The sequence below is a fragment of the Lontra canadensis genome, unplaced genomic scaffold, assembly GCF_010015895.1.
Source record: "Lontra canadensis isolate GAN:19392208 unplaced genomic scaffold, GSC_riverotter_1.0 scaffold1, whole genome shotgun sequence".
In the NCBI taxonomy this organism is placed as follows: Eukaryota; Metazoa; Chordata; class Mammalia; order Carnivora; family Mustelidae; genus Lontra; species Lontra canadensis.
Window position 1 is genome coordinate 12,890,117 of NW_022630995.1, and position 17,271 is coordinate 12,907,387.

General features: G+C 32.0%; 1 protein-coding gene across 2 annotated transcripts in view; it reads left to right on the plus strand.

The window, feature by feature from the left end:
- Positions 1-17,271, plus strand: part of UBA6 (ubiquitin like modifier activating enzyme 6) — an 83,607-nt gene that overhangs the window by 38,506 nt on the left and 27,830 nt on the right. For both annotated transcript variants that reach the window (XM_032847603.1, XM_032847690.1), the window contains 10 exons: positions 601-723; positions 2,575-2,698; positions 4,377-4,480; positions 6,220-6,282; positions 7,201-7,277; positions 7,900-7,966; positions 12,684-12,827; positions 14,433-14,500; positions 15,812-15,890; positions 16,983-17,063. In XM_032847603.1, the coding sequence (XP_032703494.1) occupies positions 601-723; positions 2,575-2,698; positions 4,377-4,480; positions 6,220-6,282; positions 7,201-7,277; positions 7,900-7,966; positions 12,684-12,827; positions 14,433-14,500; positions 15,812-15,890; positions 16,983-17,063 (930 nt within the window). The remainder of the gene's footprint in view (positions 1-600; positions 724-2,574; positions 2,699-4,376; positions 4,481-6,219; positions 6,283-7,200; positions 7,278-7,899; positions 7,967-12,683; positions 12,828-14,432; positions 14,501-15,811; positions 15,891-16,982; positions 17,064-17,271) is intronic.

Here is a 17,271-nt window from a genome sequence, read left to right on the forward strand (position 1 = left end):
AGACCATTGAACCAAAATAACCATTTCTTAAATATTTTACTTGATTTTTAGGGCAAGGAAAGAATTTTTGTCATTTAAAAATCAGAGAGTGTAGGGGCCCCTGGGTGGCTCAGTGGGTTAAAGCCTCTGCCTTTGGCTCAGGTCAGGATCCCAGGGTCCTGGGATCGAGCCCCCACATCGGGCTCTCTGCTCAGCAGGGAGCCTGATTCCCTTCCTCTCTCTGTCTCTGCCTGCCTCTCTGCCTACTTGTGATCTCTGCCTGTCAAATAAATAAATAAAATCTTTTTTAAAAAAAATCAGAGAATGTATAATGATGATTGTGCCATCTTCTAATTGTGTAATACTTAGAAATATCCAGTCCCAAATACCAATATCCTTGATTCCTGAAACAATTTACAATTAATGTATTTTATTTGTGATTCATTTTATATCCCAAAGGATAATCTTTTGTTTGTTTTTGTTTTTGTTCTTTTTTTTTGTGGAGTTTCTTGGATAATCTTAATTACAAATAAACATGTTGTGAGGGGGCTTAAAATAGAGGTGGAGGTTTTTTCTTTACATAAATAGATAAGCTTGAACTTGTTTTTTATCATTTCACAGTTCATCAGTGCAGATATGCATGGAGTTTGGTCACGGTTGTTTTGTGATTTCGGTGATGAATTTGAAGTTTCAGATACTACAGGAGAAGAGCCAAAAGAAATTTTCATTTCAAATATAACACAAGTATGACTGTGTATATATATATATATATATATATATATACATATATATGTAATTGTATGTTTATATGATTAATTTTTTAATGTTGATGTGAATATAATTTTTCAAATAGTGATATTAGCAAAATGCTGTAATATGCAGTATTTTTCATTTGTTTTATAATATTTTAAGATAATTTGTAAGGGACTATTGTGTTAATCTCTTGATTACATTATAAAGTTAGAATAGACAAGAGTATCTGGATTCCTTCTAACATTAAAAATTGGTACATCAACATTTACTTATGTCATAATTTTAACTTTGTTCAGTGTGGTGCCCCTATTGGACATGAAGTGTGATTCAGTGTTTACTGAACAGTGTTTATTGTGTCAGATTGTAGATGTACTAAGTATGTCACAAGTCACCTGGCCCATCACTTGACTATAGGAGGATACATAGACAAGAGCTTTTCTAAAATTTGTTATATTTCTAAAACATCATTTGGAGGAGGAAAAAAGTTAAGAATTACCCTTAAGATCAAAAAGTATGTACTTTCTAGCCACGTTAGAAAGTTCATATCAGCCTAAGTTTTTAATTCCCTAAAAGAATTGGAGAAATCATCATGATTAATTTCTTACTTGTATTTTTTAGTTCTTGTTTTGTTTTTTTTTTTAGTCTAAATCATGACATTTATTTGCATCCTTTCTAGTCAGTTTACATTAAAGCTCAAAAAGAAGCCAAATATAAGGGAGTAATATATTTTGACCTGATAGTGTTTGTGCTTCTATCTTTATGCTTGATTTTTAACCCAGTGTAATGTTGCCTTTTCACCCCTTAGGAAAAATGCATTTGAAAAAATCATTTTCTGTCTCTCTACTTACAGAATGATTTTTTTTATTCAGCCTTTAACATTTGTCCTTGATTTTAGTTTGTCCCTGCAAATATCATACAGTTAGAATATGCTCCACGGTCTAGTATGGATGCTTGTATTACATTGGTATTTTCTTTTATTGAATAGTGCACAAAGTATGAAGGTTATCCATAAAGAATTATAAAATAACCATAAATGTTCCCATTTAACTTAACTGCAGATTATTCCTCTTTTTCAATAAAGTCCTTATGAATTTTATTCTTCTTGAGACATTAGTAAACCCACATTAGGTTAATTTTATCTACATGTTTGTGATCATGATTTTATTCTTTTCCAAATTATTCAGTCCACAAGAGAATTTTTAGAATCTTCACAATTATGAAAGACAGAGTGACAATTCTTTAGCTTTTATTAGATTAAGTTATCATTACCTTATTCAAGAAGCGTGTTGGATTATATGTAGTTGGGAAATTTTGGGGCCTTTGACCTATCACATCCATCCTGTTTGGTAAGATAAGCCAATTTCTTCCTATTTTTATCCTGGTAAGCTGGGCTATGTATTTTTTTCCTTTAAAGTGTTGGGCAAGCTTTAAACTACCAGTTTTCTGTCTTTTTAAATTTCTGTCCTTCTTCCTTCTATTTCCTTGATCTTAAAGTTAGATTCATCATTTTTGTACAGTTTTTTGTAACAAAACTTTAAAATTTAAATTTGATGACTTGAATGTCTTTCAGAAGTCACAGAAATCTTAATATCTGTGAAATATCCGAACTCCTTTGTAGAATCTCTGTCTCCCCGAAATATAAAAATTCTATTTTAAACATTGATAGTAAAATAAGATGATCATTATTTTGCAAGAATTCTTAAAAGACTTTTACCAAAAAAGGAATGTCCCAGTATTTTGACTATTTTGAGAATTTTATTTTGAGAATTTTATGATAACATGGTCCCTTTTGTGAGAGATTTAAAATTTGTACAAAAAAGGTATACATGAACTTGTTTTTAGGCTAATCCTGGCATTGTCACCTGCCTTGAAAATCATCCTCACAAACTTGAGACAGGGCAGTTTGTAACATTTCGAGAAGTTAATGGAATGATGGGCTTAAATGGAACTACACAACAAATAACTGGTAAGTTCATGTGTTTTATTAATTCATTTATACTTACTCATTATTTAGCACTTTAGTAGTTCAGACAATCTACTCAGTGCTGAGAACTCAGCATTTACTCCAACATGATCTAGTTCTTGGCCTCAAAACATTCAATCCAAGTGAGGAGATATTTACCTTGAGCAGTGATGGTATAAACAGAGTACAGGCATTCTGGGAACTCTAAATATAGCAAGGAAATCTACCCAGTCTTGGTACAGCAGCAGTAGGGACAGAATATCTTGATATTGGATTGACTTAGGAAAGTGGTGAAAAGAATATTCTATGCAAAGCCAAATAATAAAAGGCAAAACAATTCAAGGGACAAAAAGATGTAATATGGCAGGGTGACAGTGGGAGTTGAGGTAGGAAGGCATTTTATCTTAAGGCATTTAAGAGGAAATTTCATGATCTAATTTAGTAAGGAAGCAAATATTGCAACATGGGCAACTTACTCATTTAGGGAGTGCAAAAAGGGAAGTTTTGAAGAGAAGGTAAGGTGGAAGGACAGTTACGGCCCGTTGTAAGGTGGCTATGAACTATACATGGAAACATGTTTTTATTCAGTGGCTTGGATGGATAAAATGAATGGCTGTTATTGCAGGCAAGTTTGTGGGTTTGTTGGCAAAAGCCGAAGGAATTTGTTTTTTTTTAATAGACTAAGATGAGGTCATTGACCAAAGGAGAGGAAAGGTGCCACGGTTAGAGATTTGAGGAGAGTAAACATTTTAAAAAATAGAAAGATTTAAAAGAAAATAGATTATCAGTCTTCATTTAGTGCCCATTTGAAGTTGAAGATAGTGAATTTTTAGCAGTGTTAATTTGCATAGTTTGTGATTTTCCTCCAGCTATGTTTAAAAGATTTAAAGACATTGCTAGACATCTTGTAACTCAAAGGTGGCATGTTTACACCTGTTAGCTAAGAACGATTCATGTTAATCTTTAGGACATTTGAAAGTCTAATTACGTAATTACTGTATAGACTAGTAAATAGATTACTTTTTTTTTTCTTGTAATGACTGCAAAATGGATCCTTAGGAGAGAAAAAAATTAGCCCTGTTATGAACTATTTATACTAAAACAATTTTGGATCTACAGTTAGTTAAGCATTCTTTGGTAACAAAATTACTGGATTTTGTTCCCCAGACTATATCCAGATATGTAAAATACAGGTTAGATCATTAACATGAAAGAATTTTTATCTGCTTTTGCAGAAATCGACTCAGCTAATCATTTAGAGTTATTGTTATTTTGGGTTCTATGCCATGGGGGATTGTGATAGTTCAGAATCTTGAGGCGACCATTTGTCTGCCTATGTACTCATTAGCCAGTACCACATTATATTTTAGTATTAATTGTATATAATTATTAGTTATCAATATTAGTTATTGATGTTTTATAAAATATTTTACTATTAAGTAATAAGCATCCCTCATTACCGTTATCCCCTCTGAGTTTTCTTGGTTATTTTTAAGTCCTTGAGTTCACATTGGAAAAATAGTGTGTCTAGTTTTCCACACTTTCTGCCCCCTCCAAAAAAGATTTATAATGGGATCTTCTAATTGTATAAATTAGGGAAAATTAAGATCTTTATTATGATAAGTCTTCAATTTTTAAATACCTATATCAGTATATAATGGTTTTCTTATTTTTCTTTTAGTGGTATCACCATTTTCTTTCAGCATTGGTGATACTACAGAACTGGAACCTTATTTACATGGAGGCATAGCTGTCCAAATTAAAACTCCTAAAACATTTTGCTTTGTAAGTATTTTTTTTTTTTTGCTTTAAATGTATTTCTTTGCAGAAGAATGCGAAGAGAAAAAAAAGTAATAGAATAGTTAACCAGACAATTAATTCAGTAGATTTAGTAGCTGAACAGATTTTTGGTTTTGATTTGTACATACTTGGAGGGAAATGGGATCAATTTAGGGAAATAAACTGATAACAATAAAATAATTTTATATCTAGAAAAAAATATTTTATATCTAGAATACCAATTTATATCTAGAATACCAATGCATGTAATTGAGGTATAAAAATTACCTCAGAGGAACTCTACTTTTTTGAATCATCAAAGAGTTGATCATTCTTCTTATTCCCTAAGACAAAAGATAAAACTAATATATGTTTGAAGGATTTAACAAGCATTGAAACTATGTTTTATTACTCAATTATTTACATTTTTAAAGTAAAAGGAATATTTTTCATACTTAGTTCAAGTTTTTAAATTTTAATTCCAGGAAAGAGTGTATATGTTGGAAATATAAAATAAGCCTATACAAACTGGCGTTGAAAGGAAATTTGTAAGTTTCTAAATAGAATATAGCAGGGACATCTGGGTGGCTCAGTCAAACATCTGCCTTTGGCTCAGGTCATGTTCCCAGGGTCCTAGGACTGAGTTCCACATCTGGCTCCTTGCTCAGAGGGAACCTGCCTCTCCCTCTGCTTGCCACTCCCACTGCTTGTGCTGTCTGTCTCTGTGTGACAAATAAATAATATCTTTTAAAAAAGAGACAGAGAGGGGCGCCTGGGTGGCTCAGTGGGTTAAGCCGCTGCCTTCGGCTCAGGTCATGATCTCAGGTTCCTGGGATCGAGTCCCGCATCGGGCTCTCTGCTCAGCAGGGAGCCTGCTTCCCTCTCTCTCTCTCTCTCTCTCTGCCTGCCTCTCTGTCTACTTGTGATCCCTCTCTGACAAATAAATAAATAAAATCTTTAAAAAAAAAATAAAAAAGAGACAGAGAATATAATAGCTACTGTGTACTGAGGAACTAAGGAGTTTCTTGCCACTTAAATCCACAGGCCCCTTCTCATTATAAGCTGTCTACTACATCTCTATATTTTCTTGTAAGTTCTCAAGGTTTAATTTGATTGCCTCTTCTTTCCAGAACAATTATTAACCATAGTCCTCTACAAGGCTTAGTCCAAGCCAAAGTTTGAAGAAAACAACAGATTAAAATATAGTTCATCAAATCTGCCCCAGCATTATTTCCTCTTGGCTCTGTTCCCAGTTTTTAATAATGCCTCAGGTTTAAACCCCAAGTAAATTTGAGATTGAGTAGGTGTTTGAGGAGATGGTTGGTTGATTGGCTGGGTTTTTTGGTCTTCGTGTGTTCTTTGCTCCACGCAGAAAATTTCAGCTTTGAGTATTTATTCAAGTCTTATCAGGCATAACAAATCTTGATAATTTGATATCAAAAATAATACGGTAGTTTTTTGATTAAAACAGTAGTTTTTTTCAAGTATATAGGTGTTTTCACCAATTCTTCCCAAATATAGTAGCAGGTTGTCTAATTGAATTTAACATTCAAAAAAATGAGGTACAGTTGTTAAAACAAGGGACAATAGGGAATAGTAACTCTTTTATATTTCAATTAAACCGTATTAGCCCAACCATCCATAGTTATTTCAGGTCTTTGAGATAGATGTATTCCTTTTAGTGCTCTATATTTTGTCAAGGAATCACTCACTTGCTCTGAAGTAATAGTTTTTGTTTTTTTAAGGAGCCATTGGAGACTCAGATAAAACATCCAAAGTGCCTTATTGCGGATTTTAGCAACCCTGAGGTAAATAAACACTTTGTAGTTTTTAAAGAGGAAGCAAAGTGGGGTTGGGAATTGGTAAGAGACATTTTAAAGTTGAAGTAGGCTAACCATGTATATACCTTTCTGTGAGGTTTTTTTAATAAAGGTTGGATTCACATACCTAGAGTTGATTCCCAAGGATTAAAAACAGGAATTTATTTCATGGAAAACTTTTTAAAATAATAGGAATATATGTTAGTTTAATAATGATGTATTAGCTTTGGTATTTAAAAAAATGATTTCAGTAATTTATGCAGATGAGTTTACTAAAAGATTTTCTGAACCATGTAGGGTTTTTTTAATTATTTTTAGTAACATATAATGTATTATTTGCCCCAGGGGTACAAGTCTGTGAATCATCAGGCCTTTCACAGCACTCACCATAGCACATACCCTCCCCAATGTCCATATGACCCATGTAGTTTTATATGATACATGTTTCTTCCTAAAAACCTTGGAAGCATTTATTCTATACTTTTAAATCCCTGAATATAATTGTGTAGCAGTGAATTTATTTGTGGTAAAGAAAGAATTATTATATGAACAGTTTCCAGATTTATAAACATTGATCAAGGAAATGGATTTGGTGATATTGATTTTATACAAATTTTTGTTGTTGTTGTTAGTTGATATTACTCTGACTTTCATGCAGATAATGTACTAAAACCTGGGATTGACACTCAGATATGTTATTTAAATAATAGCCTTATGGCCTTGAAGTCAACTTGCTTAACTTCTCTAAGCTTCAGCTTCCTTATCTGTTAATTAGAGATAATAGTAGTATTAAGGTAATTGATTTATTTTAAGAATTAAATAATGTTTACAAATTTTAGCACAGTGCCTGTCTAGCACATGTTATGCTGTCAATAACCATTGAGCAATTTTTAATGTTCTAAACAGGCACCTCTAGAGATACACACAGCAATGCTTGCCTTGGACCAGTTTCAGGAGAACTATAATCGCAAGCCAAATATTGGGTAATGTTTTCTGTTTTAAATAACTTTTTTTGTATTATAAAAGCAGTATTTTGGAAATGATAGTTTAAAAAATTTAAAAAGTAACTAAGGCCCCTTAATAGTTGCAGTACTACTAGATACACCAAACTGTATAAACGTTTATTATGACATGTTCTTTGTTCTGGTGGATCAATTTATAAAAATGGATTTATGCTAAATAAGAATTTTCCCATTTTGAAGTCTTCAGAAGCTACAACTTTAAAATAAAAAATCTGAGAATTACTGAATTATGAGTCCACTATGTAATTTTTTCCTTTCTAGCCTATTAAGTCAGAAGTATTGTTGCAAATAGTTTCTTCCTTGTCAATTTAAAACTAAATCCTATTATAGGATTTATAATAGGATTATATACCGTCATGATTTTTAATTAATGCACTTATTAATCAGCTACCTTTAAGTCATGATTTTTAATTAATGCATTTATTAATCAACTACCTTCAAGTCAGAGAAGCACTTCATGCTACCTGGTGGCAAAATTCCACTTTTTTTTCTTACATATTTCTTAAATTTTAGTTTTGAATATGACTTACTATTTATAGCATTTCAGAAAATTAAAATTAGGATGCTTCATTTTGAATCCTAGATGCCAAAAAGATTCCGAAGAGCTTTTGAAACTAGCAACATCTATAAGTGAGACCTTGGAAGAGAAGGTGAATATTCAAAGTTAATGGCCATCAAAAAAGGTGTAACAGAGATACATTCTATATATTAATATTCTCTTACCTTTCAGATCCCAGCTTTGCTGCTTATTGACTCTGTGACAGTAGGCAAGTTACTTGAATTTGTTCTGCTTTAGTTTATAAATCTATAAAATAGCATTAATCTGCCTTGGGTTTATTATGAGCATCAAGTGATTTAATTTTGTGACATGCTTAGAAGAGTATGTGGCATATAGTAATTACTATTTGCTATTGCTGCTATATTTTTAGTATTAATATTATCTCTTCTGATTTACTTAGTTGGTTAACCCACAGAAACTCACTGTATAAAGTTGTAAGCTCTCTTATAAATCATCTCTCATCCATTATATATTCATATTTCTTAATTGCATTTTGCATATCATGTTTGGACATTTCACCTAGAAAATGTCTTTTTCATGTTATGATGCCAGTGCCTGCTGGCCAATAGTTTTATTTTAGTAGATACCAAAATAGCAATGTTTGTGCAAATTCAATTTTTTTGTTTTCATTATTATACTATAAAAGTAAGAAGGAAATGAAAAGTCTTCACATTTGTGGTTAAGTGAATATGATCTCATGTTCTACGTGATTAAACAAAGAAGGAAATAATGTACTGAAAACAGTGAGTCATTAACCACAAGTTAAAGACCTTTTATGCATTTAGTGGTTACAGAAAAAGTCTGAAAAGCTAGAAATAGATTGATGAAGTCTGTGATTAAAAGGAAGGATATGATTAAGAATTCATCAGGTTTATTGAGATAAAACCTAAAGAAAATTAGACCCTTTTTAGATATTATAGTACACAAAATTCTATATGCAGTTAAACTGTGCACAGTTAAGTCAAAGTGTACAGTCATGTCACCACCACCAGCATCAAGATCTAAAACATTTTCGTAGTGCCAAAAAATTCCCTTATGCCTCTTTATAATCATCTCCCACTCCCCCAACCAATCATGCCTTTTTCTTGGAATGTCATGTAAATGGAATCATGTAGTATGTAGCCTTTTGAGTCTGGATTCTTTTACTAAATGTAATGAATCTGAATTTCATCCATGTTGTTGCATTTTCATTCCTATTTATTGTTGAGTAGTATTCCATTATGTAGGTATACCACAATTTGTTTTCCCCTTTAGCAGTTGGTGGACATTTGGATTTCCAATGTGAGCAATTACGAGTAAAACTCCTGCAAGCATCCATACAGATTTTGGTGTGGACTTATGTTTTCATTTCTCTTGAGTAAACACCTGGTATTGTGTTAGAGACTGAAATGATGGGTATACGTTTAATTTTTATAAGAAACCGCCAAATTGATTTTGCAGAGTAGCTGTACCATTTTTTGCATTTCTACCAGAAATGTATGAAAGTTTGAATTGCTCTGTATTATCTTCATAATGGTATATTATCTGTTTGTTTGATTTGAGCCATTTTAAAGTTTATGTATTGATCTTGTTTTGGTTTTAATTTGCATTTCATAGATGACTTTGCATTTGGTATCTTTTCATATGCTTTTTTGTTACTCCTATCTCTTCTTTGATAAACTGTCCTTTCAAATCTTTGTTTTTTAATTAGATAAGTTGTTTTCCCATTGATTGAGAAAGTTCTTTATTTGTCCTGGATATCAATCCTTTATGGGATACGTGTTTTACAAATATTCTCTTCCAGTCCATGGGTTGTCTTTTCATCTTATTATAGTGTGTTTTAAGGAGTTTTTAATTTTGATAAACTTCAGAGTACCAGTTCTTTTGTGTGGTTTGTATCTCTTTTTAAATCCAAGGTCATATGTTTTCTTGGAGAATTTTTCTTTGTCCTTTGTTTTCTTTGGAAATTTTTATGGTTTTATGAGTTCATTTTTGTATACATGGCAAAAGTATGGGTCAAGTGTATATAATTCAAATTTTGTATTCATTGGGTACAGTTTTGTGCTTTTATGAGATTTTTTTATACCCTGCCAGGCATAGATTAAGGTTAATTTTTAAATATATGAATATCCAGTAGTTCTAGCCCACTTGTTGAAAAGGTAGTTCTTTCCTTATTCAATATTCTGGGTATTCTTTTTCAGTAATTTATTGAACACCTATGTGTAGGACTACTTCTGAACTCAGTGTTATCTTCCATTGGTTGTTACTGTCCTTTTGCTAGTACCATCCTATCTTGATTACTATAGCCGTATGTTAAATCTTAAAATCCTAGAATATTTCTTAAAGCTCAAAATTATGTATTTTTCTGATTCTTACATGTTTTAAATGTTTTCGGTAGTCTCCATGCTTGAAAGACAACTTGGCTGAATATAAAATTCTAGGCCTTACTTTCTTCAGTGGTATCTTGCTTTGTGTCTTACTGTTGAGAAATTTTGTTAAGAAATACAATGCCAGCTTAATTTTCTTATTCTTATAAGTAGTTTGGTATTTTTGCCTCGTGACTTTTTATATTTTTCATCTATAAAGTGTAATAACTTTACCTGGTTATATCTCAGAATTGATCATTCAGTCCATTTTCTCAGATATACTGAGTCCATTTTGATACATAGATTTAGATTTTATTTATTTCTTCCCCCTTTTGATCAGTTAGGGGGTGTTTGCTGGTGGAATGGATTATTTTGATACTTAGTTATTAAATTTCTGATTCAAAGTGAGGTGTTTTGTGTTTTCCCACATCTCCCAAATGTTGGTTAAGGATGTATGAGTCACTCAATCAAATTTCATCTGCCTTGTGATTAGTTTGGAGGAGAAATTTTCAGTAGCTGCAATGTTTTGATTCTAATTTTCTGTTTCCTACTTACATTACTTTGGTATAGTAAATTGGTTTTTCTCCATACTTTTGGTTCAGGGCAAGGGTTTTGGATGCTTTTTCAGATTACTACTTCTAAAACCCTTATTCTTTTAGGATACTGGAGTTTCTTTAATAGATTCTTTAATGGGTTTTTGTTTTGTTTATTTGTTTTAGAGAATAGGTGTTGGTGTCTTGTGGATCTCTTTGATTTCTGTTAAATTCCTTAACTTCCTCTCTTTTTGTTTTAGCCTTTTGTGTCAAAGGATGTCTCCCTCTTTCTATTTACAACATTCTCTCCCAGATAAATTCTTACACTATAGTCAGTGCTGAGATCTGGTAGATTTCATAGGTTTTCAGTATTTTTTGCACCTAATGTGGGGCTTTCTGTTTTCTTAGAATGATTTGTAACTGTTAGGCCTTTCATTCTGTTTTCTGTGGTTACACACTTCCTGCTCTCTCCACAGCCTTGCAATAGTATGATGTCCAAAGTAGTTTTGTTGGAGCTTAGTACTTATTTTTCTATTTACAGGTAATTTGAAGTTCATAATGTTCTGTTTCTTAGTAATACTGAAACTCCGCCACTGGTTTATTTCTCTTCTTACAGATACATACCTGTTTTTAGAGATTGTGTGGGGAAGTTTAGATTTAGGCTGCTGTCATTATCCTGAGGCAACCAAATATTCCCCAGATTTGGCTGTTTGTTAATTAAATAATAGTAGAATCTTGGGAGATAGTGTAACCTAATGGTAATTTGCACTTTTGGGGTTCAGATTCTATTTTATTAGCTATAAAATCTTAAGTAAATTCCTTTTTCACAGTTTCTGTTTTCTAATTTGAATGATAAAAATTATATTTCCTAGGATTATTTTATAAATTACATGTGAATTTAATATAAACTCACAGTACGTGCTCAGATTACCTACTTCTATTCGCATTCTCATCGTTTTTAATATTGTCACTACCACCAGAATCTCTGCATTCAGAAACGGCACAGCTTAAATGAAATCATGATCTGAGTTGCAGTTAGTGCTAAGTAGTTGAAAAATAATGAAATCTAGAATACTGAAATGGAGTGGGTGGAAGAGTAAATAGATAGTAACCTCTTTTTGTATCACAGATGTCTTTGAGAATATGATAAGAGCCTTCCCTGTTTCCCCCCAAATACACAAATAGTGTTATTTTACATAGGGTTTCAAAGCAGTTGAGCCCTATTTGATTTTAAGGTTAAGATTTAAGGTTATTGCTATTGAAAGAATAGGAAGAGAAAGAGAAGCCAGAGCTCATGAAAAGATCTTTCTCACAAATAAATTATACTAATAATAGCTCCAGAATCCAATTCCCCAATATTTCCTTAAAAATACTAATATATAAGTCTTATTTCAAGAAACATCATTTCAGCTTTAAAATATGATAATGATAACTTCATGGTGATTGGTCCTTAAATTAGTGTGGAAAATTGCCATTACTCTCCATTTTTTTTTCTAACAATGTATTGCCTCATTATTTTTGACCCTTTTACTTTTTATTCCTGTAGTTTTCATTAAAACACTTTTCTTAAAATTCTGGTTGTTTATAAATATTGACTGACATCACAGAACTGCTCTTTAACAAAAACTGTAATGGTAGATATTCCAGTTAATCTTAAACCTTGCCCTAGTGAAACATAAAGATTCAAAAACTAAAAATGGGCAGTTATCGATATAGAGAAATACTGCTTATGGTAACTAACATGCAATTGGATCTTTTACTGTGAGATTGGAAATTTTTTAGGACTTAATATCTATTTAGTAGGGAAATTGAGTAGCTTTTTACAAAGTTAAGCTACAATAATTTAATAATTCTCACAGTAAGCCATTGAAATTTTGAGTGTCTCTGTAAAAACTGTTAAGATTGTCATCTTTCATGGCTTCTGTTTCAGCCAGAAGTAAATGCTGACATTGTGCATTGGCTGTCTTGGACTGCTCAAGGTTTTTTACCCCCACTTGCTGCAGCAGTAGGAGGTGTTGCCAGCCAAGAAGTATTGAAAGCCGTGACAGGGAAGTTTTCTCCGCTGTGCCAGTGGGTTAGTTCTGTATTTTAATATTGTTTTATACTTAAAGGTTGAATTTCCCACCCATACAATGAATGTTTGTTATGAATTATAGTATTAATATATTATAAAAGCAACCTTAAAATGTTTTTTGATGCATGAGTTAGATGTGATATTCCACCAAAGTTTAATTCTCTAATTGAAACTGACAATATCATTGGTTGAGGCTACTGGAATATAACCCCAGGTTGCATTCTAGGGTATATTTCCCTCATTTGTGAGAGTGAAGGAATGAATTTTCTTTATACTTAATTTTTAGTACTATTAGCTTAGTATTCACGGGCTCTCGGGACTTTTAAACAGTTCCACGGAATATTTGGGCATCAGGAATCTTTAAAATTCCTTCCTAGTTTTAAACTAAAAGTAAAAGCATGGGAATGGTATAAGTATGAGAATGATATATATAGGGTAAAAATATCTCAAAAAAGAACTAAAAAAATCCTTATTTCTGTTACCAAAAGGAATAATTGGCAGAGGGTATCAAAGGATACTCTTCAGGCCCTTTCCTTTTTGAAAACACTAACATTTTGAATATAACATTTATGTTTTAAAAAGTACCACATAATTCTATTTTGCTGCTGAATTACTTGATTTATTTTAACACAGAGTACAAGTTCAGTTGTAAATGTCTAATTTAGATACAGCGGTTAACAGTATGGGGAATATAAGTTGTTATTAATAGGGATTCTGTGTTGCTATAATAAACAGCCATTTAGGGGGTTAAGGGGGTAGGAGAAGAGTAAATGAAGCAAGATGGCATTGGGAGGGAGATAAACCATAAGTGACTCTTAATCTCACAAAACAAACTGAGGGTTGGGGGGGTGGGTTATTATGGACATTGGGAAGGGTATGTGCTATGGTGAGTGCTGTGAAGTATGTAAACCTGGCGATTCACAGACCTGTACCCCTGGGGAAAAAAATATATGTTTATAAAAAATAAAATAAAATAAAAATAAATAAAAAATAAATAAATAAACAGCCATTTAGTTATGTTCAAATTTGCCACATAAGTTACCTAAATGAAAATGAGAGTGAATTCTTTTTTTAATGAACTTTAACATGGTATTGTTTTAAATGCTAAAATTGTGACTTCCTAAATCATTTCCCTTCTGGTATATGTAATTATAAATCACATAATATGCCCAAACTGGAAAATAAAACAGAGTAGGTACTTTCTTATCTAAAAGTAATCAGATTATTTATTCAAACGTAGCTGAAAATGAATGGGGCTTCCGGAGTTTTTATGTAATTATAAATAGATTTGGAGGTGAAATTTCCTTTGGTTTGTTAAAATTAAAATGTATCAGTTTTAAGATGGGTAAGTGACATGAATCAAATTATATCTTTTTAACAGTTCTTCAAGTTTAACCATTGTTTTAATAAAGTAATATAGGGATGTATATCGTATAAAAAGCAACAAATTTTTTTTAATGTATTGTTTTACTCGGGATTGGTATTTTTATCATTGTTTTCCTTAATGATTATTCAGTAACTACAGAAGAGAAAAATTGCTTTTTTTTTTTTTAGCAATTTAATGTTTATACATAGTAAGTTGTGTTTTTATCTTCTACTTTAAAGTTATACATTGAAGCAGCGGATATTGTTGAATCCCTAGGTAAACCAGAATGTGAACAATTTCTCCCACGGTAATTCTGAAATTTTTCTTGCATTTTTCTTAGTTGAATATTTATAAGAGATAACAAGGCTAAAAGAGTTTCTGCTCAAATATGCATTTGTTTTAGAGGTCTTTTCCCGTAAGTTGCTGACTTCTACAGTTACTTTTTTCTCTACTTAGAGCTTATTTTTAAGTGTCAGAATAATGCAGAATCTCTTTATCACTTTATAAATAATGAATATAAAGTTTTAAATTATATGCCATGAGAATAGTTAGCATTTAAAATACCATTCCGAATTTAGATGAAAACAGGGGCACCTGGGTGGCTCAGTGGGTTAAGCCTCTGCCTTCGGTTCAGGTCATAATCTCAGGGTCTTGGGATCTAGCCTCACATCGGGCTCTCTGCTCAGCAGGGAGCCTGCTTCCCCTCTGTCTCTGCCTGTCTCTCTGCCTACTTATGATCTCTTTCTCTCTCTCTGTCCAATAAGTAAATAAAATCTTTAAAAAAAAAAATAGATGAAAACAATTGCTATCTGCACCTTTTATTTGTATCATTCTTCATCTTTGAGTCACAAAGCTCTGAGAATCTGATAGAAGCTTATGGATTATTCCCCCCAAAATTCACATGTCCCAAAGTTCTGCCTTCAATTTAAGTGCATTAACAACTCCAAAGCGCTACCGTAGACTTCTCTAGGAACCTTTATTAAAAGTCCCTACCTGGGATTCCTGGGTGATACAGTCAGTTAAGTATCCAACTCTTGGTTTCAGTTCAGGTCATGATCTTAGGGTTGTGAGATCAAGTCCCACATCAGGTCCACATTCAGTGTGCAGTCTGCTTGAGATTCTCTCTCCCTTAAACCCTCCTGTTCATACTCCGTCTCTCTCTCTCTCTCAAATAAATAAATCTTAAAAAAAAAAATTCTCCCTTACTTGATCTCAAGATCATGAGATCCAGCCTGGCTTCAGTCTCCATGCTGGGTGTGGAGCCTGCTTAAGATTCTCTCTCTCCCTCTGTCCATCCCCCTCCATTTGTGTGTGCATGCACTCTCTTTTTAAAAAAAAAAAAAAAAATCCCTGCTTTAGAAAATTGTCTTTTCTAGATAAACTGAAGTCACCTTTACTTAAGTCATTTGGATATAGGATATTAAATGGAGAAAGAAAAACTGATTTCTTAATATGGTTTTTGTCTTTCAAATAAGATAATTGCCTTTTAGATTGGAGGAAGTTCAGAGTATACTATTTAAAGTACAACATTAAGTTGGTATTAACATTAAGTTGGTGAAACTAATCTTCATAATGTTTTTATGCCTTTCTGGTTTTTGGTATATGTTATTTTCCTCAGAGGAGATAGATATGATGCCTTACGAGCTTGCATTGGAGACACTTTGTGTCAGAAGCTACAAAAGTTGAATATCTTTTTAGTAAGTATAAATAATGATGAGAATAAACAGTACAACCAAACTCCTATTGTGTATCCTCAAGTTCATTTATTAAAGCAAATTTGAGTCTAAGTGAGTACAATTCCTGACAGAATAGACATTTAGTAGAAGTTTAAGATAAGCCAGATCCATTCTGCTGCCTGTTTTTGTAAATAAAGTTTCATTTGGAACACGTCCAAACTTACTAATTTATGTATTGTGTGTGGCTTCTTTCATGCTATAATAGCAGAGGTGAGTAGTTGAGAAAGAGACCATATGGCCTACAAAACAAAAAATATTTACTATCTGATCCTTTACCAAAAAAAAGTTTGCCAACCTCTTGTATAAAGAATTAATACATTCAGAATTAAAATATGAGTATAATAAGTTTTGAAAATTAAATGATTTTCTAGAAATACATTAAAAATTAGATTTGGGGTGGGTTTTTTTCCTCCACCATTTAAATTTTTCCTTACCAAATCAAGGAAGATGTAGGTAGAATCTGTCTTTCTTGAATCTTAATTAGTGCTTTGGCAGGATATCTCTCCTCAGAAAAAAAATTCCTTTTCCTGCCATTAATGGGGTTTTTATTATTACAATCGGTTGTGAAAATACTGCTGATTTTGTAGTAATTGTTTTTTAAATAATGTTTTGAGTATTATAGCTGTTGCTGAACTATGGAAAGTCTTAGAGTATGTAACTTCATCAACTGAATTTTAAAGATTATCTATAAACAAGGAATCTTTTTCATCAAAATGTTGCACTGGTGTTTTGTGTTTGTTTCTATTTCATACAAATAATTAGCTCAATTGTTTGCTTTTGTTGGAATAGTAAAATGTCTTCTATTTAAAGGAATTGTAAATATTAAGCTTTTCCCTACTTGATTTATACATTTTTTTCCTTTAAATGAAACAGTTAAAATAGTATAATAAACTAGTTATGTACTCTAAAGTGAATCACAAATGTTCAAATTATTTTAGAAATCATATGTATATATTAAAAATTGGCATTTGAAGAAAGTTAACATGAAATTTCCTTGTAGTAAGTCATCTTAATTGTATTTAATCTGATATATTTCATTTTTCTCCTATGTAGGTGGGATGTGGAGCCATAGGCTGTGAAATGTTAAAAAACTTTGCTTTACTTGGTGTTGGTACAGGCAAAGAAAAAGGAATGGTAAGATATAAATCCTTGAGAATTAAGTTTATATTTCTGTTGCTGTTCGCTTTTGTACTATATTTGACTGCATAGATCTGAAATACTAATTTTTGAGGAGAGAGAATTATGCTAGAAATTGGGAGATTCTGATTCTATTCTGACAACTTTTTTGAATGTTACATGATCTTGTGGCAAAATACTTTTTAATTCTCTGTTCCTCAGTTTC